The sequence below is a fragment of the Sorghum bicolor genome, chromosome 6 (assembly GCF_000003195.3).
Source record: "Sorghum bicolor cultivar BTx623 chromosome 6, Sorghum_bicolor_NCBIv3, whole genome shotgun sequence".
Classification (NCBI taxonomy): Eukaryota; Viridiplantae; Streptophyta; class Magnoliopsida; order Poales; family Poaceae; genus Sorghum; species Sorghum bicolor.
In genome coordinates this window covers 52,209,952-52,226,343 of record NC_012875.2, presented here as the reverse complement: position 1 = coordinate 52,226,343, position 16,392 = coordinate 52,209,952, and the positions used below count along the sequence as shown (strand labels likewise).

The window sequence follows — 16,392 nt, the reverse complement described above, 5'->3', positions numbered from 1 at the left end:
TAGTAGTGAGCTGGAATTTGACCGTTGGTGCCACCTACCAATCCGGGTCCACTTGTCATTTGTTTGGATTTTAGAAGGCTGTTTTTATTGAAAGTAGTGATATTTGTGTTGTACATAGAAAAATTCCAGCTAGCGTGCATCCAACCCATTTGTCACAGTTGTTATCTAAGAAGATTTTACTGTATCTATCATTGATCAAGCTATATCTGTAGCATTTAAATGTTTATAGAAATAGACGTATTTGTTAGTATATATTATTTAATACCACATTGAAATTGAGCACATCTGTGGTGGAAGACATACTAGAGGTGCCATGATATTTTTTTAGGAAATTTGAGTATACAAATAGCAAAGGAATCCGTGTACTAATTTTAGGAAATTAGGTTACACGATAAATAGAGGTGCCATTATATAATTTTTTTGGAGAGAGAGGGGGTAGCCGGAATCTCAGGAAGGGACGACACCCGCTCATTCTAAAGAATAGTCCACGCGCATCCAACCCCAGTTACCTTAGCAAATTTTACTGGATTTGCCATATATATCAAGCGATATCTACAACATTTAAATGTTTATTATGGAAATAGACTTAATACCACATTAAATCGACCACATCTGTTGACAAATAGCAAAGGAATCGTGTATTAGTTTGAGATGAGTTTTTTAGAAATTTAGGTTAAAATATGCAAACACCCTGTTTAGATTTATTATCTGCTAGTAGTTATTAGTTGGCTAATTTATTAGTTTAGCTGAAGGCTGTTTGGATGCACAGCTAATAAAAAATGCTACTAAAATCCTATTTGAATCCCTGTTGATATAGTAGTTATCTACAAAAAGTTATCTCTTTTAGATCCAAACAAGTATAGTACATAATAGACTAGGTAATTGCTAGCTAGACCCCTAGATAGAAACTATCTCCCTAGTTAGACCAAATTAGATAATAACAGCTAATAGTTGGAGAAATAATAGAAACCTACTAATAATTATTAGCTGGCTAGTAGTTGTGTATCCAAACACCCTCTAGCTAATAGGTAGCTAACTATTAGCAGATAATGAATTCAAACATGGTAACTATTAGTTGTTGTTATCTCATTTAGTCCAACTAGTGAGATACTTAGTATCTAAATGTCCATCTAACAATTAGTCGTTTTATTAGATGTATTTGTTTGTATCCAAAAGAGATAATTATTAGTAGATAACTATTATCTATAGGGATCTAAATAGGACCTAAACTATATGAAGTTTCAGAAATTTAGGTCACACTATACACTCCCTCCATCTTAAAGTATAAGATGTTTCAAATATACATTATGTCTAGATATATTAAAAAATAATATATTTAGAAAAGTAAAAAATGTCTTATAATTTAGAATGAAGGGAGTAGGTAACAGTTACATGGCATTTTTTTAGCCTATTAGCCTACTAGCTTGAGACAGCCAAACATGATATTTAATGTTTGGCCATTCCTAGTGGCCAATTTTATTGTATTATTTTCAAGAGTGATGCATCTAACGGCTAGTTTTTTATTGGTTGCCTGTATTTTTTATTGCTTAGCTCTCGGATGCTAGTTTTTGCACTATTGGCTAAGATTTTGGCTTCACACCTCAATGCTCTAACGTTTAATAAAAAAAGCTGGTACCTCAGAGATTCTTCGGATCTTTTTCAAAAAAAAAAAGAGATTCTCTAGGTCTGATTGGTTGCTCGTACTCAATTGCATAGCATATACTCACTCTATTCCAAACTATAAGATATTTCAAAATTGTCAGATATATATAGCTTTTTGCAATATACTTAGATATACATCTAGATACACAATAAAAATAATCTGTCTAAAAAAGTCAAAATATGTTATAATTTAGAATGGATGGAGTAGTAGTTGTGTAACATAGACTTAACATGAATAAGGCACTGCAGTTTGTTGTTGCTTGCTTAGCCTAAAATGATTGGTTTCTTGTATAAAGTGTTCCTTGTATACACGTGTGCAAACTAATGTGATTTTTTTCGGGATTGTGCAATGACATGTATTTCATTGAGCAGGGGGAGCAAAAACAGGTTCGATAGGGCACAGATGGTTAGCCTAGACTAACCAACCCAATTAAGACCAACAAGGAACGAAAACACAAGGGCAAAACAGAAGTCAGACTAAACAGAGAGGACAGTCGGGGGTAGTATCAATGCATGAATGAAACTTACCACTGCTGGAGCCTTGCTAGGTGTTTGTTCCCAACAGCGATCCATAGAGCTATTTCGGCCTCGATCTTCTTGAGAATAGTAGCCGTTGTCAAGGTTGACCGATCGAAAGTACGTGCATTTTGTTCTTTCCAGAGCTGCCAACTGATGAGGAGGAATGCGGAATCAAAGCCTCGACGTAAGTCCGTTGGCAGCGACTTCCTAACGGTACACCACCAGACCATGGTGTTGTCTTCATAAACCTGCAGGGAGATTATCTAAGCACAGCCACCGCACCAAATGAACGCCCCGCAGCAACCGATTGGCCACCGCACCAAATGAACGCGCGCCTCAGCTTGTTGGTAAGGCCATAGCTGCAGGTGCACGAGGATATAGCATATAGGGTCGCACATGTAAGCGTCGTTCTTCCTGCCACATTGAGGAGGTTTCCTTTCCAAAGTGGAATGTGTGCTGCTATTTTATCGATAATGATCTACTCATCACACTTCCTCAACCTAAAGATGGACAAAGGGATGCCTAGGTATTTGGACGGGAATGTCTCTATCCAACAGCTCACGAAGCTTTCAATTCTATCTAGATCTTCTTGTTGACAATGCAAAGGTGTGGCCACACTTTTATCTAGATTGGCGAACAGACCTGAGGATTCACCAAACTAATGTGATTAGATGATTGTATTAGGTTGGTCATTATACCCATTGCTTGTTTTGGTTAGCTTACCCCTGCTAGATGATGTTGTCTTTCTCAAGTACACAAAAGATTAATGTATCATTACATTAAGGTAGAAAGCTGAGTTTTTATAACGTACTGCCGTAGCACATATGCCCTAGAGCCAAAACAAACACTACTCTAGGGATGACCTTATGCTCTCCTGAACATACCGATAAGTTGATGGCCCTTACGCGCACTGTAGTGCGAATCAAATGAGAGCGGTAGCCACTCGACGTGTGGCAATACACGTCATCTCATGCTCCTTTGCCTTGAATAATTCCTTGATCACCGTGGCATGACTTGGTTTGAATGCTTCACCGTATATGGCGTCTTAGCTCACCATCAAGGCGTTGGACACCGAGGCGTCGTCTTGCATCCTATAGTGTAATAGCCTAGGGGTGAAGGCGTCAAGAGCTAAGGGCATCTCAGAAAGAAGGCGTCATCAATTTACATTATGTATTCGTTAGTGTATGACATATTGACATGTGGGAGCGACGGACCGACGACTATGTGAAATGTCCATAATATGTTTCATGTGTTAGAAAGCGTAAAGTGATATAAAGTTTAAACATGAGGTTTAATAAGTAGCAAAAAATATTTTTTTTAGGATTAAGTCCACTTTTAGCCCCTCAACTATTGACCGAGTTTAATTTTAGCCCTGAACTATAAAACCGTCTGTTTTTCACCCTCAACTATCAAAACCGGTCACTTTTAGCACCCGGAGAGAGGACAGGGCCGTTTTGAGCCACTTTGAGCGGTTTTTTCCTTTTCTTTTCTATGGTTAAACCTGTGAATTTCATAGTGAATTGTTTGAGAATGGTAAATTCATCAAAAATTTTGGGTAGCCTTGTCATGATGTTTTCTATGAAGGAAAAATACGAAACTATAAAAATAAGTAGTGTTTTTATGCTAAAAAATTAGCTCTTTTAATTAATAAATACATGTTCTATGATTTTTGTAGGATAATATATATATCCTATGATCATGAAAATTTTTATGTAACTGTTTTATATTAAGATAGACCTTCAAAAAAAGTTTAAGATTAATTTAATGATGTTTGCTTATGTCCCTAATTTGTATGTAATTAATAAAGCATATAAATTAGGGATATAAGCAAACATCATCAAATTAATCTCAAAATTTTTGTGAAGGTCTATCTTAGTATAAAATAGTTATGCAAAAAGTTTCATGATCATAAGATATATATATATTATCCTACAAAAATCAGAACATATATTTATTAATTAAAAGAGCTAATTTTTTTAGCATAAAAACACTACTTATTTTTATAGTTTCATATTTTTCCTTCATAGAAAACATCATGACAAGGCTACCTAAAAAATTTGATGAATTTACCATGCTCAAACAATTCACTATGAAATTCACAGGTTTAACCATAGAAAAGAAAAAGGAAAAACCGCTCAAAGTGGCTCAAAACCGCCCTGTCCTCTCTCCGGGTACTAAAAGTGACCGGTTTTGATAGTTGAGAGTGAAAAACAGACGGTTTTGTAGTTCAGGGCTAAAATTAAACTCGGTCAATAGTTGAGGAGCTAAAAATGAACTTAATCCTTTTTTTTATCTGTCACTCAGACGGCCAATCAGAGACCATAGATGTGTAGAGCTGTTAAATGTTTTCCGTTTGACTACTCATATGCATCGGTTGGAGTTCGGTTGTTCATGATAGATTTTACAAGGTTTATAATGGAATAAGAAAAGGATGCTACAGTACAAATTGCTACAGTAAGCCTAGAGTAGTGGCTCCTGTTTTACCGTGATCAACTCTTTTTTGTTTTCCCTTCTACTGGCAAATACGGCATTACAACGTGAGAGGAAAATCTATTAAACATTAATAAAAAATAAGGATAGGAATGGTGCATATCTATTTATATTTTACCCTTGAATAAAGCTTAAAGATTATAGTTTATTTTATAATGATAATGACCATGACATCTATAATATAAAATAATGCTGATAATTTCTTATACAAAAATGTTGATAATAATATCACAATGTCATATTAAGTACATGTCGAATTAAAATACTACTTTAATATATTTTCTTTTTCCATTGCAGGCAAAAAATATTTACTTGTGAATATATCATAAGTTTTAACTATTTTAATCTCTTATTACAATTAGTAGTGAGTTAGTTGAATCATGTCAAAGATATCTGATATGTTCATTTTATTATTTATTTTTGGCGTTTACATAAGGGGGAAAACCAGATACTCTGGAGAAGAACCAAAAACTAGAAAAAGAGAGATCCAGAATAGGTAAAAAACGGACAACGAAAATAACTACACCACGACCTTAAAAGACATGAAATCACATAGATTTTATGGGCTTACTTTACCATCAAATACAACATGAAAGAACTACGCCACGACCTTATTAAAGAGAGATTAACTCTAATGCAAAATACTTTTCTTAGTCTTGAAAGATGTTTAGTCTGAGGATATTATATTATAGGGTAAGTGCATTCACCAAGCTACACATATATCAGTTCACTAAATGTCCCTTTGTATTGTTGTAGGCAAACAGTGAGTTCTTGCGTTGCAGGGCTTTGCATTGCCATGTTCAGCTAGCAACTCCATAATCATTGGTCTTGTCCACCATAGCCAACATGCAACATCGTCCCTCAAAGTTCCTTACTCTTCCGATGGCATGCTTGTCTATAGCTCTCTTGTGTGCTACCTCCGCAATCATTGCCTTCTCCTCCACACCCTCTTCCTCCTCTTGTTCTTGTTCATGCTTCACTGACTTCTCTGCAACCACCTCATCAGCCATTTATGGTGTAGGTTGTTGTGGCCAAGTGACTAGATCCTCCAACTTCTCATACTCTTGTGAATCATAACTATCAATGTCCATGTTTTCCACTTTTGGATCATATAGAATAATAACTAGATTTTTTTCATAATTCTAGTAAAACCAGCATATTAGTAACTAAAAAAAATAAGTTCTCCAAAGCATAGGAATTCTGCATCACACATTGGAACTGAATATCCATAAAGGTGTATCAAACATATTTGGCTGACAAAATAATAAAGACACAATATGCCAAAACCACAATGCCTAATTCAAAATTCAAAGTTGATTTAAGGTGTCGACATAATCTAATACACATAGATTAAGATCGATACAAACAAGCTAGCTTGAAGAAAGACATGAGATTGCATGGATTTTATGGGCTTATTTTGCCACCAACGACCACAACATGCAACCATGACCTTATTGAAGGGAGATTAACTCTAATGCAAAATACTTTTCTCAGTCTCGGAGGATGTTGAGCCTGAGGATGTTCTATTAATAGGGTATAACTGCATTCACCTAGTGACACATATATCAGTTCACTGAATGACCCTTTAGAATGATTGTTGTAGTTGAATTGCAAGTTCTTGCGTTGCAGGGCTTTATATTGCCGTGTTTAGCTTACAACTCCATAGTCATTGCTCCTATCCACCTTAGCCAACATGCAACATCAATACCCCAATGAATTCTCTTCAACCACCACATCAACCATTAGTGGTGTAGGTTGTTGTAGCCGAGTGACTAGATCCTCCTCCTCTTCATACTCTTGTGAATCATCACTATTAATGTCCATGTTTTCCCCTTTTGGATCATATTGAATAGTAACTAGCAATTTTTCATACTTCTAGTGGAACCAACAAATTGGCAACTAGAAAAAAAGTAAGCTCTCCAAAGCATAGAAATTATGCATCACACACTAGAACTGGATAGAGAGGTGTATCAAACATATTTGGATGGATAATAATAGAGCAGAACTATTCCTAAACCACAATCCATGGTTCAAATTCAAAGTTGCCAAAGACATTGATAGAATCTAGCACAACATAGACCAAGACCAATACAACAAGCTAACATGATCAAAGATATGAGATCACATGGATTTTATGGGCTTACTTTGCCATCAACCACAACATTCAAAAACTGCACCACCCTCATATTAAAGGGAGATTAACTCCAATGAAAAATACTTTTCCTAGTATCAAAGAATGTTGAATCTGACGATATTGTGTTAATAGTGTTCACCCAGCTACACATATATTGATTCATTGAATGTCCCTTTGGAATCATTACCGTAGTTGAACTTTGAGTTCTTTCATTGTAGAGCTTTGTGTCGTCATGTTCGTCTTGCAACTCCATGGTCATTGGTGATATCCACCTTAGCCAGCATGCAACATCCCTCAAAGTTCCTTGCATGCAACGTCCCTCAAAGTTCCTTACCCTTAAGATGGCTTGCTTGTCATTGTCTCTGTAGTGTGCCATCTACGCAGCCAGTGCCTTCTTCTCAAGATTCTCTTCCTAATCCTATTGTTTCTTTATATTCTACTGACTTCTCTTCAACCACCTCATCATCCATTAACTTCCTAATCCTATTGTTTCTTCATATTCTACTGACTTATCTTCAACCACCTCATCATCCATTAATGGTGTAGGTTGTTGTTGTAACGTCCCGCCTCCACATGGCTAGGCCCGCTTACATCAGGCAGCTTTTCTAAGATACAGACTACCCTCACAGACCAACACTAGTCTTTTTTGGGCACTTTGTCCTCACTCGTGTGCACCTAGGAAGAACTTCCTGGTCAGTCACTCATCCCTAAATTTCTCTAGGTCAAGCACGCTTAACTTTAGAGTTCTTTGGAGATGGGCTTCTAGAAAAGAAGTTGCAACTTACTGATATCAGTATGTTATTAATCCTATTAAGCCCTAGACTAGGATGTTACATCTTTACCCCCTTAAGAGACTGACGTCATCATCGGTCAACCCCAAGTCAGGAACATCCTCTCTTGGCGACGTCCATGTGTCTAGTGCCAGCGCATGTGCCATGCTATGTGACCACTTCGGGTCCACACTAGCCATACACCATACCTACACAACTACGACATATGCGCCCGTGAAACCGTGAGAGTTAGCTCCGATACTATTTTGTAACGTCCCGCCTCTATGAGGTCGGGCTCGCTTACATCAGGTAGCTTTTCTAGGACATAGACTACCCTCACAGACCAACACCAGTCTTTTCTACATAATTTGTCCTCACTCGTGTGCACCCAGAAAGAACTTCCCGGTCGGTCACCTAAATTCTCTAGGTCAACCATGCTTAACTTTAGAGTTCTTTGGAGATGGGCTTCCAGAAAAGAAGTTGCAACTTGTTGATATGAGTATCCTATTAATCCTATTAAGCCCTAGACTGAGATGTTACAGTTGTAGCCGAGTCACTAGATCCTCTCCTCCCCATTCTCCTATGAATTAGGAGTATCAAAGTCAATGTTCTCCCCTTTTGGATCATATAGACTAATAACTAGAAGTTCTTCATACTTCTAGTAAAACCAACAAATTAGCAACTAGAGAAAAATAAGTTCTCCAAAGCATGGGGACTATGCATCGTGCATCAGAATTGGATACCATAGATGTGTATCAGACATATTTGGATGGAAAATAATATAGCAACAATATGCCTAAACCACAATCCTTGGTTCTAGTTAACTCCAATGTAAAATACTTTGCCTAGTCAAAAAAATGTTTAGATTGAGGATATTATGTTAATAGGGTAAATGCAATCACCCAGCTACACATCTATCGGTTCACTAAATGTCCCTTTGGAATCATTGTTGTAGTCGAAATGTGAGTTCTTGTGTCATAGGGCTTTACACTGCTATGTTTGGCTTGCAACTCCATGGTCATTGGTCATGTCCACCTTAGCCAACATGCAACATCCCTCAAAGTTCCTTACCCTTATGATGGTATGCTCTTCGTTGTCTCTCTAGTGTGCCACCTCCACAGCTAGCACCTTCTCCTCTAGATCATCTTCCTCCTCTTGTTGTTGTTCATGCTCCACTAACTTCTCTTCAACCACCTCACCAACCATTAGGGGTGTACCTAGGTTGTTATAGCCAAGTGGCTTGATCTCCTCCTCCACCTGCTCATAATCTTGTGAATCATCACTATCAATGTTCATGTTTTCCCTTTTGGATCATATGGAATAATAACTAGAATTTTTTCATACTTATAGTGAAACCAACAAACTAGCAACTAAAAAATAAGTTCTCCAAAGCATAGGAATTATGCATCGCACATCAGAACTAGATATCCATAGAGGTGTATCAAACACATTTGTGTGGAAAATTATAAATACACAATATGCCAAAACCACAATCTCTTGTTCAAAATTCAGTGTTGATTGAAGATGCTGACATAATCTAATATAACATAGATCAAGACCAATACAATAGGCTAACAAGAAGAAAGACATGAGATCGCGTGGATTTTATAGGCTTACTTTGCCATCAACCACAACATGCAAGAACTACACCATGACCTTATTAAGGGAGATTAACTCTAATGCAAAATACTTTTCTCATTCATTGAGGATGTTGTGTGTGAGGATATTATATTAATAGGATAAGTGCATCACTTAGCTACACATCTATTGGTTCACTAAATGTCCCTTTGGAGTCATTGTTGTAGTCGAACTGTGAGTTCTTATGCTGCATGGATTTGCATTGCCATGTTTGGCATGCAACTCCATGGTCATTGATCCTATCCATCTTAGCCAGCATGCAACATCGGTGCTCCACTGAATTCTTGTCAACTACCTCATCATCCATTAGTGGTGTAGGTTGTTGCAGCCGAGTGACTAGATCCTCCTCCTCATACTCTTGTGAATCATCACTATCAATGTCCATGGTTTTCTCTTTTTTGATCATATAGAATAATAACTAGTATTTTTCATACTTCTAGTGAAACCAGCAAACTAGCAATTAGAAAAAAGTTCTCTAGAGCATAGCAATTATGCATCACACATTGAAACTGGATATCCATAGAGGTGTATCAAACATATTTGGATGGAAAATAATAAAGTAGTAATATGCCTAATCCATAATCCATGGTTCAAATTCTAAGTTGATTGAAGATGTTGATGGAATCTAATACAACATAGATCAAGACCAATATCGTATGCTAACATGAAGAAAGACATGTGATCGCATCAATTTTGTGGGCTTACTTTGGCATCAACCACAACATGCAAGAACTACACCATGATCTTTATTAAAGGGAGATTAACTCCAATGTAAAATAATTTTCCCAGTCTTAGAGGATGTTGATTCTGAGGATATTATGTTAATAGGGTAAGTGCATTCACCTAGCTACACATCTATCGGTTCATTGAATGTCCCATTGGAATCATTGTTGTCATTGAACTCTAGGTTCTTTCATCTAGGGCTTTGTGTTGCCATGTTCAGCTTGCAACTCCATGGCCATTTGTCTTGTACACCTTAGCTAGCATGCAACATTCCTCAAAGTTCCTTACCCATTACGATAGTGTGCTCGTCGTCATCTCTCTTGTGTGCTACCTCCACAACTAGCACCTTCTCCTCCACAACCTCTTCTTCCTCTTGTTATTGTTCATGCTCCACTGAATTCTCTTCAACCACCTCAACACCCATTAGTGGCGTAGGTTGTTGTATCCAAGTGACTAGATCCTCATTATCATCATACTCTTGTGAATCATCACTATCAATGTCCATGTTTTACCCTTTTGGATCATAGTTTTTGTCACTAATGTTGTCCTGTTCTTCTTTCTCCTCCTCATATTCTTGTGAATCATCACTATGAATGTCCATATTTTCCCCTTCTGGGTTTTAGCTTTTGTCCTTAATGTCCTCCTCCTCCTCCTGCCGACCTGGACTTGCCCCTAAAACACCCAAGTGTTGAGTAGACATATTTTTTGTTACATAAACATTAATTTTGCCTGTTAAGAGCTCGAGTAAGAGCGGATCTCTAAGAGTTTCCCTATCCAACCTCTCCTAATCAGAAATATTAAAAATTATGCAACAAAAAACAATCTTAGTGTCTCCCTATGCGGCCAGCAATGATTCCAATTGGCATAAGCTCTGGAGATGCAAAGTTCCACCGGTGAGAGTTCTAGTGGCGAGTGTCCCATGACTTTATACCATGTCGAGCAAATTTCTGTTGGAGAGATTTAGAGCTGATGGGAACCTGTGATTTCTATGGCAAAGAAGATGAATTTACCTTTCATGCCTTGACTCAATGCTCTTTAGCGATCAGTTTTTGGGGTTGTCCAGATCATGTTTGGGGTGTAATATTGTGTGGCATGTGGTCCTTGTGGAGTAGCAAAAATGGTCGCTAGCATGGGAAGACACTGATCGATATAGAGAGTGGTGATAGACTAGGCATTGGAAGCTTGCTTTCACCTCTCCAATGTTAACCAATCAGAAGAGGGTGGAAGAAACTATGCCCCGTAAGTGAGTTGGAAACCTCTGAGTCAATGGACTCTGAAGATCAATACCGATGATGCCTTTTTTTTGGTGATTCCTACACGGGTGCAACAGGGGTTGTACTTCGCTGCAGCAATGGAAGCGCTGCCTGGCTACATCCGCTCACTGGCTGGACTCTGTTTGCTCGGGTAACTGCTTGCAGAAGAGAAGGCAATGCGTGACGCCCAAGAGCTGGTTTCACTATGGCAAGCCAGAGCAGGACAATGTTCCGAAGCTGCAACTATCCTGGACGACATTGAGGCAATAGCGACGGCCTTCACATCCTACAGAGTAATACATACATTAACGTAAAAAAACACAGTAATACATACACCGAGATCGTCGAATTTTCCGACGCATCTCTGCGCTCAGCATGCCTCGGTGGCTACGTTAGAGAATTTTTCTTAGCTTTCTCCCCCTAGCTTCTTGCAGATATGGCTGCAATCTGATTGTAATGAATCTATTTGGGTAATAAAGCTTTTGTTAAAAAACATCCTAAATTACATTCCCTTAAATTTAGGGTGACATGTTGTCCACCATATATGTTTTATTTGAAATAGGAGAACTGTTTAAGGAGATATATATTCATAGGATTTCTTTTGTTACGGTCATCATGATCGCTCCACAAACTCTACCGTAGAACACTCCTTTAGACACTTTCACAAGTTAAAATTTTTAATAAAGCAAAGTTTTTAGAGCTAGACCTATCTGACTGAAAAATATAGAGTAGAGTAGTCTCAAGTAAGTCTTAAGTATAAGAGGATTATTGGAGATGTTTTTTTTATCATCTTACGTTAGACGGTGACACACCAAAGTCCGCCACGGACAGCTCACCAAGCATATCGTGTCTTCAAATGCGACAGGTCTAGGTCAGCGTGTTGACGCGCACTCGTGACTCGTCAATGGTCAGCATCTACTTCATGTTTTCATGCCAGCGGCGGCACGCTTTCTTCATCTTCTTTTCTACATAAATAAAACATTAAAACGTACGGGGCAAGTCCCTAAACAGAAAAGAAGCAAGAGGAGAATTTTTTTAATAAGAAATTTGCGTTCCATTAACAGGAAACTGAAACCAAATAAATCATTCGCTACCAAGTGCACCATACAACTAGGGATACTGTCAGACATGTGATTAGTACTCGGACCAGCTCCTGAATCCTTTCGCCGCAAGTCCATGCAACATTTTGCACTACGGAAGCTTGAGGCCACTGGCCACCGTCGGTCCCTCATGAGTCATGTCTCATAACAGGCCAGTTGCAGTGAGAAGTTCATAATGTAAGTGAGTGTGACTGGGTTAGTCAATTGACGATTGGGTTGGGTCCCTGAAGGAGGCAGAGAAGTGGCTACCTGCTGGTGGCACGGGTGAGTGACCCGGCCCTACCGATACCGAATTTGAAGACCCAACAGCAAACAAGGTGGCTGTTCTTAAAATTTTCCAGCCCCGGCCCCTCCGTCACTGTACCGCCGCAATCTCTGAAAATTTCAAGGCATGGCATGCTAGAGCCAGTACGGCTTGAAACCGCGTGGCACTTCATTTCATCGCTATACCGAGGGTCTCGGATGAGCAATCAAAAGTCGCTTAGGGCAGTCCCAATAGAGTATTTAGGGCAGTCCCAATAGAGTATTTATGATAGTTTCTATGTCTATTAATTACCTTAACAATTTAGTTTTTTGCTGACGTGGCAAAAGAATTAATGAAGAGAAAGATTACAAAATGAAGAAACGATTTCTTCCTGAAGAAACCAAGTCGACGCTAGCATCGATGCGTGAAGAAACCAGGCAAACCCCATTGGGGAGACTCGAGTAGTGTCGAGCGGCTTCCACACGGATCCAGTGCGCCACCGCCGCCGCCAATTTTCCTCTCGCGCCCTGGTTCTGCTACTCGCACGCGGCCGCTTGCGACCCGCCTCGGCCTCGCAGATGCCGACTGCTGTGCTTGGTCGCTGCTGCTGCAAGCACGCATGGGCGGAGGACGTCGGGCTCACGTGTGGCCGCACAAGCTCGACGTCGACTCGCCAATCCATCTTCACGCACGCTGCCGCTTGACACCCGCCTCACACGCAGTGACTTGCGACCACCTCGGCCTCGCAGATGCCGGCCGCCGCGCCCGGACGCTGCTGCTGCAAGCACGCATGCCTTGGAGAATGCCGCTCCTCCTCACGCGCAAGCCGGACCTGCAGTCCAGATGCACAGCCACACTGCCAGCAGTCGATGCCCTGCCACGCGGATGCGTTAGGTCGCTGTCGCCTAGCCGCCGCCGCTGTCGCAACAAACGTGCAAGCACAAGCCCAACGCCCCGATGACCTGACCACCAGGTCGCCGCAATCACAAGCGAGAGCTGGGCTGCCCTTGCTTTTCGAAGCATATTTTTTCATCCATGTGGTTTCTGCATAAAAGATCCGTATGCTAGAGAGGTGATCACGGTGATTGATTGGTTGTTTTATTGTTTAGACAATAGAAGAAAATCTTATATTGGAAAGAATAGTTTCTTGGCACAGTGTCCTATGCTGTAGAAACTGCTACTGATTTCTTCCATTGAGACTGCCCTTACATTATAAGTTCTGATCAGTTAGTTCCGCCGGCCCGTCAACGGGCCGTTGACATACTCCGCTTCTCACTCGGCAGATTTTAAGCCTCCAGTCGTATGTCTGTCGCCAGGACAGGGAACCACGAGTGTGTGTTGGTGTGTGCGAGCAAGCGATCGCGAGGTGCAGCCACATGGACGCATCTCATGCATGAAGGTTTTCGTTTTCCCTTTCATATTCGTTCTTCAGTTGCGTGCTGTCCTCCATCTGTCAGAAATTTATACCCCAGTTGAAGTTTTCTCCTCGGGTTGCTTGGTCCTTTTGCTTGTTTCTAATATTTTGGAGCTTCTCTGCAAAATTCCATCGTTTACAAGTTCAGACAAGTCATTGTCGAGACAACATAGAGCGAAGAAATCGAAATAGATCTCCGTTTTCGTCACCAAATCTTGGTCTTTCCCTTTGTAATCAGAGTTCTTGATTGAGGAGTGACAGCTGAGGTAGCACTAGATAGCACGCAAGAAACACGTACTACAAGGCACGAGTAGAACCTTTTGCGCCAGCTTACCCGTCGCAGAAATGGGCTGCTTGTGCCTCTTCAACGGCAGGTCCAAGAGCTGCAAGAGGCGGCCGGAGGCGACGGCCCCCGCGCCGGCGCCTGCCGCACTCTCCTCCACTGAGGCGCGGTCGTTCGCGTCCGCGGCAGCAGCCGCCAGCTGCGCCTCGTTTGCGTCGTCGTCGGCGAACGTCTCGGAGGCTTCGGGCGCGCGGCCGGCGGCGAGCGGGTCCTCCGGCTCGGGCTCGGCCGCTTCGTCGGCGCGGAGCATCCCGGAGCTGTACGAGGAGAGGGGCGCCCTGTGGGAGTTCGGCCTCCGGGAGCTCCGCGTCGCGACGCGCGACTTCAGCCCGCTGCTCATGGTCGGCGAGGGCGGCTTCGGGTGCGTCTACAGGGGCGTCCTCCGCCTCCCCGGAGGCGGCCCCGGCGGCACGCCGGTCGCCGTCAAGAGGCTCAACCTCAACGGACGTCAGGTATGTTACGTACCTCATGACCCCCCGCAGTCCTGCACCCACGCTCGCGAGATCGCAATGAGCTCATTTCGACTCCGTTCTTGATCGATGCCGTCACCAGGGCCACAAGGAGTGGCTCGCCGAGGTCCATTTCCTGGGCGTCGTCGAGCACCGGAACCTCGTCAAGCTCATCGGCTACTGCGCCTCGGAGACGGACCGAGGCCCGCAGCGGCTGCTGGTGTACGAGTTCATGCCCAACAAGACGCTGGATGACCACTTGTTCAACCGGGCGTACCCTGTGCTTCCATGGGAAGTCAGGCTGCAGATCGCACTGGGCGCTGCCGAGGGATTGCTGTATCTCCATGAGGGCCTGGAACTTCAGGTAGCAATATTCCTTTCCTTCCAGGTTTCGTCAGAACATGGCACGGTTCGTCAGAAGAATGTTTGTCAGTAAACATCACGAGCGTTTTTCTGAATTGGATAGATCATATACCGGGATTTCAAAGCGTCCAACGTACTGCTGGACGAGGAGTTCAGACCCAAGCTATCAGACTTTGGGTTGGCAAGGGAGGGGCCATCAGAAGGCCAGACTCACGTGTCCACAGCGGTACGTGCAATGCATACTTTCACCAAAACAACAAATGTCGCAAATGCACATTCCAATTTCTGATTTTTTTTTTGTTTTTTTGCATGCTCCATGACGCGATCATCACATCAGGTCATGGGCACCTTCGGCTACGCAGCGCCGGACTACGTGCAGACTGGGCACCTCACCACCAAGAGCGACGTCTGGAGCTTCGGCGTGGTGCTGTACGAGATCCTCACCGCGCGGCGCTCCATCGAACGCAACCGGCCCAGGAACGAGCAGAAGCTCCTGGACTGGGTGCGGCGGCACCCGCCCGGGAGCGAGCAGTTCGGGGCGATCATGGACGCGAGGCTCCAGGGGCGGTACCCCATGCGAGGCGCCACGGAGGTGGCCAGGCTCGCCAGCGGCTGCCTCGCGAAGCACGGCAGGGACCGCCCCACGATGAGGGAGGTGGTCGAGGGGCTGAGGCAGGCGACGCGGCACACGGAGATGGACGGCGTTGTCGTCGTCGTGGGTGCGGCGGCGGCGGCGGAGTGCCAGCGCTCGCCTCCTCGTGCGGAGGAGGAGGAGGCGCCGGGCGCAGAGGATGCCAGTGCCGTGGCGGTGGCGGTGGCAGCGGAGGCGAGGAAGAGGCGGATGCTTCATCTGGCTGCTCTTGGGGGTGCTGCCGCTGATGCTCACGCCAGGAGGCGGCTCATGCTCATGAGGGCTGCTACCACTGCCGCCGCTGCTCCGACGTGATCTCCTGCCGTTGTTGTTGATGCCATTGACTTCGTTCATGTACAGTCTGAACCTATGACTTCTGAAATATCCTTTCTCTCTGTTGTTGTGTGCGGCTTAGAAGATTGACATTGATTTTTCCATTGCCTGATCTGATGGATCAGTATTTGAGTAGGCAGTAGGCACTAGCCAAAGATGACGGAAAAAACGGGAGGTGTGAAATGCAGTCCTGCCATTTTCTTCTCAACCTAAATAATATACGATGCTGAAGTTGCAATGTTTGAATATAAAAAAAAAGTGCTTTCTTGTTCTACTGAAATACGCGACGCCACCTTTGTGCCTTTGAATTTCTGCTCTGAAAGTCT

At 42.4% G+C, this 16,392-nt stretch overlaps 1 protein-coding gene across 1 annotated transcript; it reads left to right on the top strand.

Annotated features, from left to right (window-relative positions):
• On the top strand, positions 13,918-16,314 carry LOC8083339 (probable serine/threonine-protein kinase PBL19). Its single transcript, XM_002448208.2, has 4 exons — positions 13,918-14,742; positions 14,843-15,103; positions 15,206-15,328; positions 15,440-16,314. The coding sequence occupies exons 1-4, from the start codon at positions 14,293-14,295 to the stop codon at positions 16,046-16,048; spliced, it is 1,443 nt and encodes a 480-aa protein (XP_002448253.1). The 5' UTR covers positions 13,918-14,292; the 3' UTR covers positions 16,049-16,314.

Bases quoted from the DNA above. Each gene is read 5' to 3' on its own strand.
- LOC8083339 (XM_002448208.2), top strand. From the start codon at position 14,293: ATGGGCTGCTTGTGCCTCTTCAACGGCAGGTCCAAGAGCTGCAAGAGG. The intron at 15,104-15,205 runs GTAGCAATATTC...TGAATTGGATAG, and splicing joins ATGAGGGCCTGGAACTTCAG to ATCATATACCGGGATTTCAA. The intron at 15,329-15,439 runs GTACGTGCAATG...TCATCACATCAG, and splicing joins AGACTCACGTGTCCACAGCG to GTCATGGGCACCTTCGGCTA.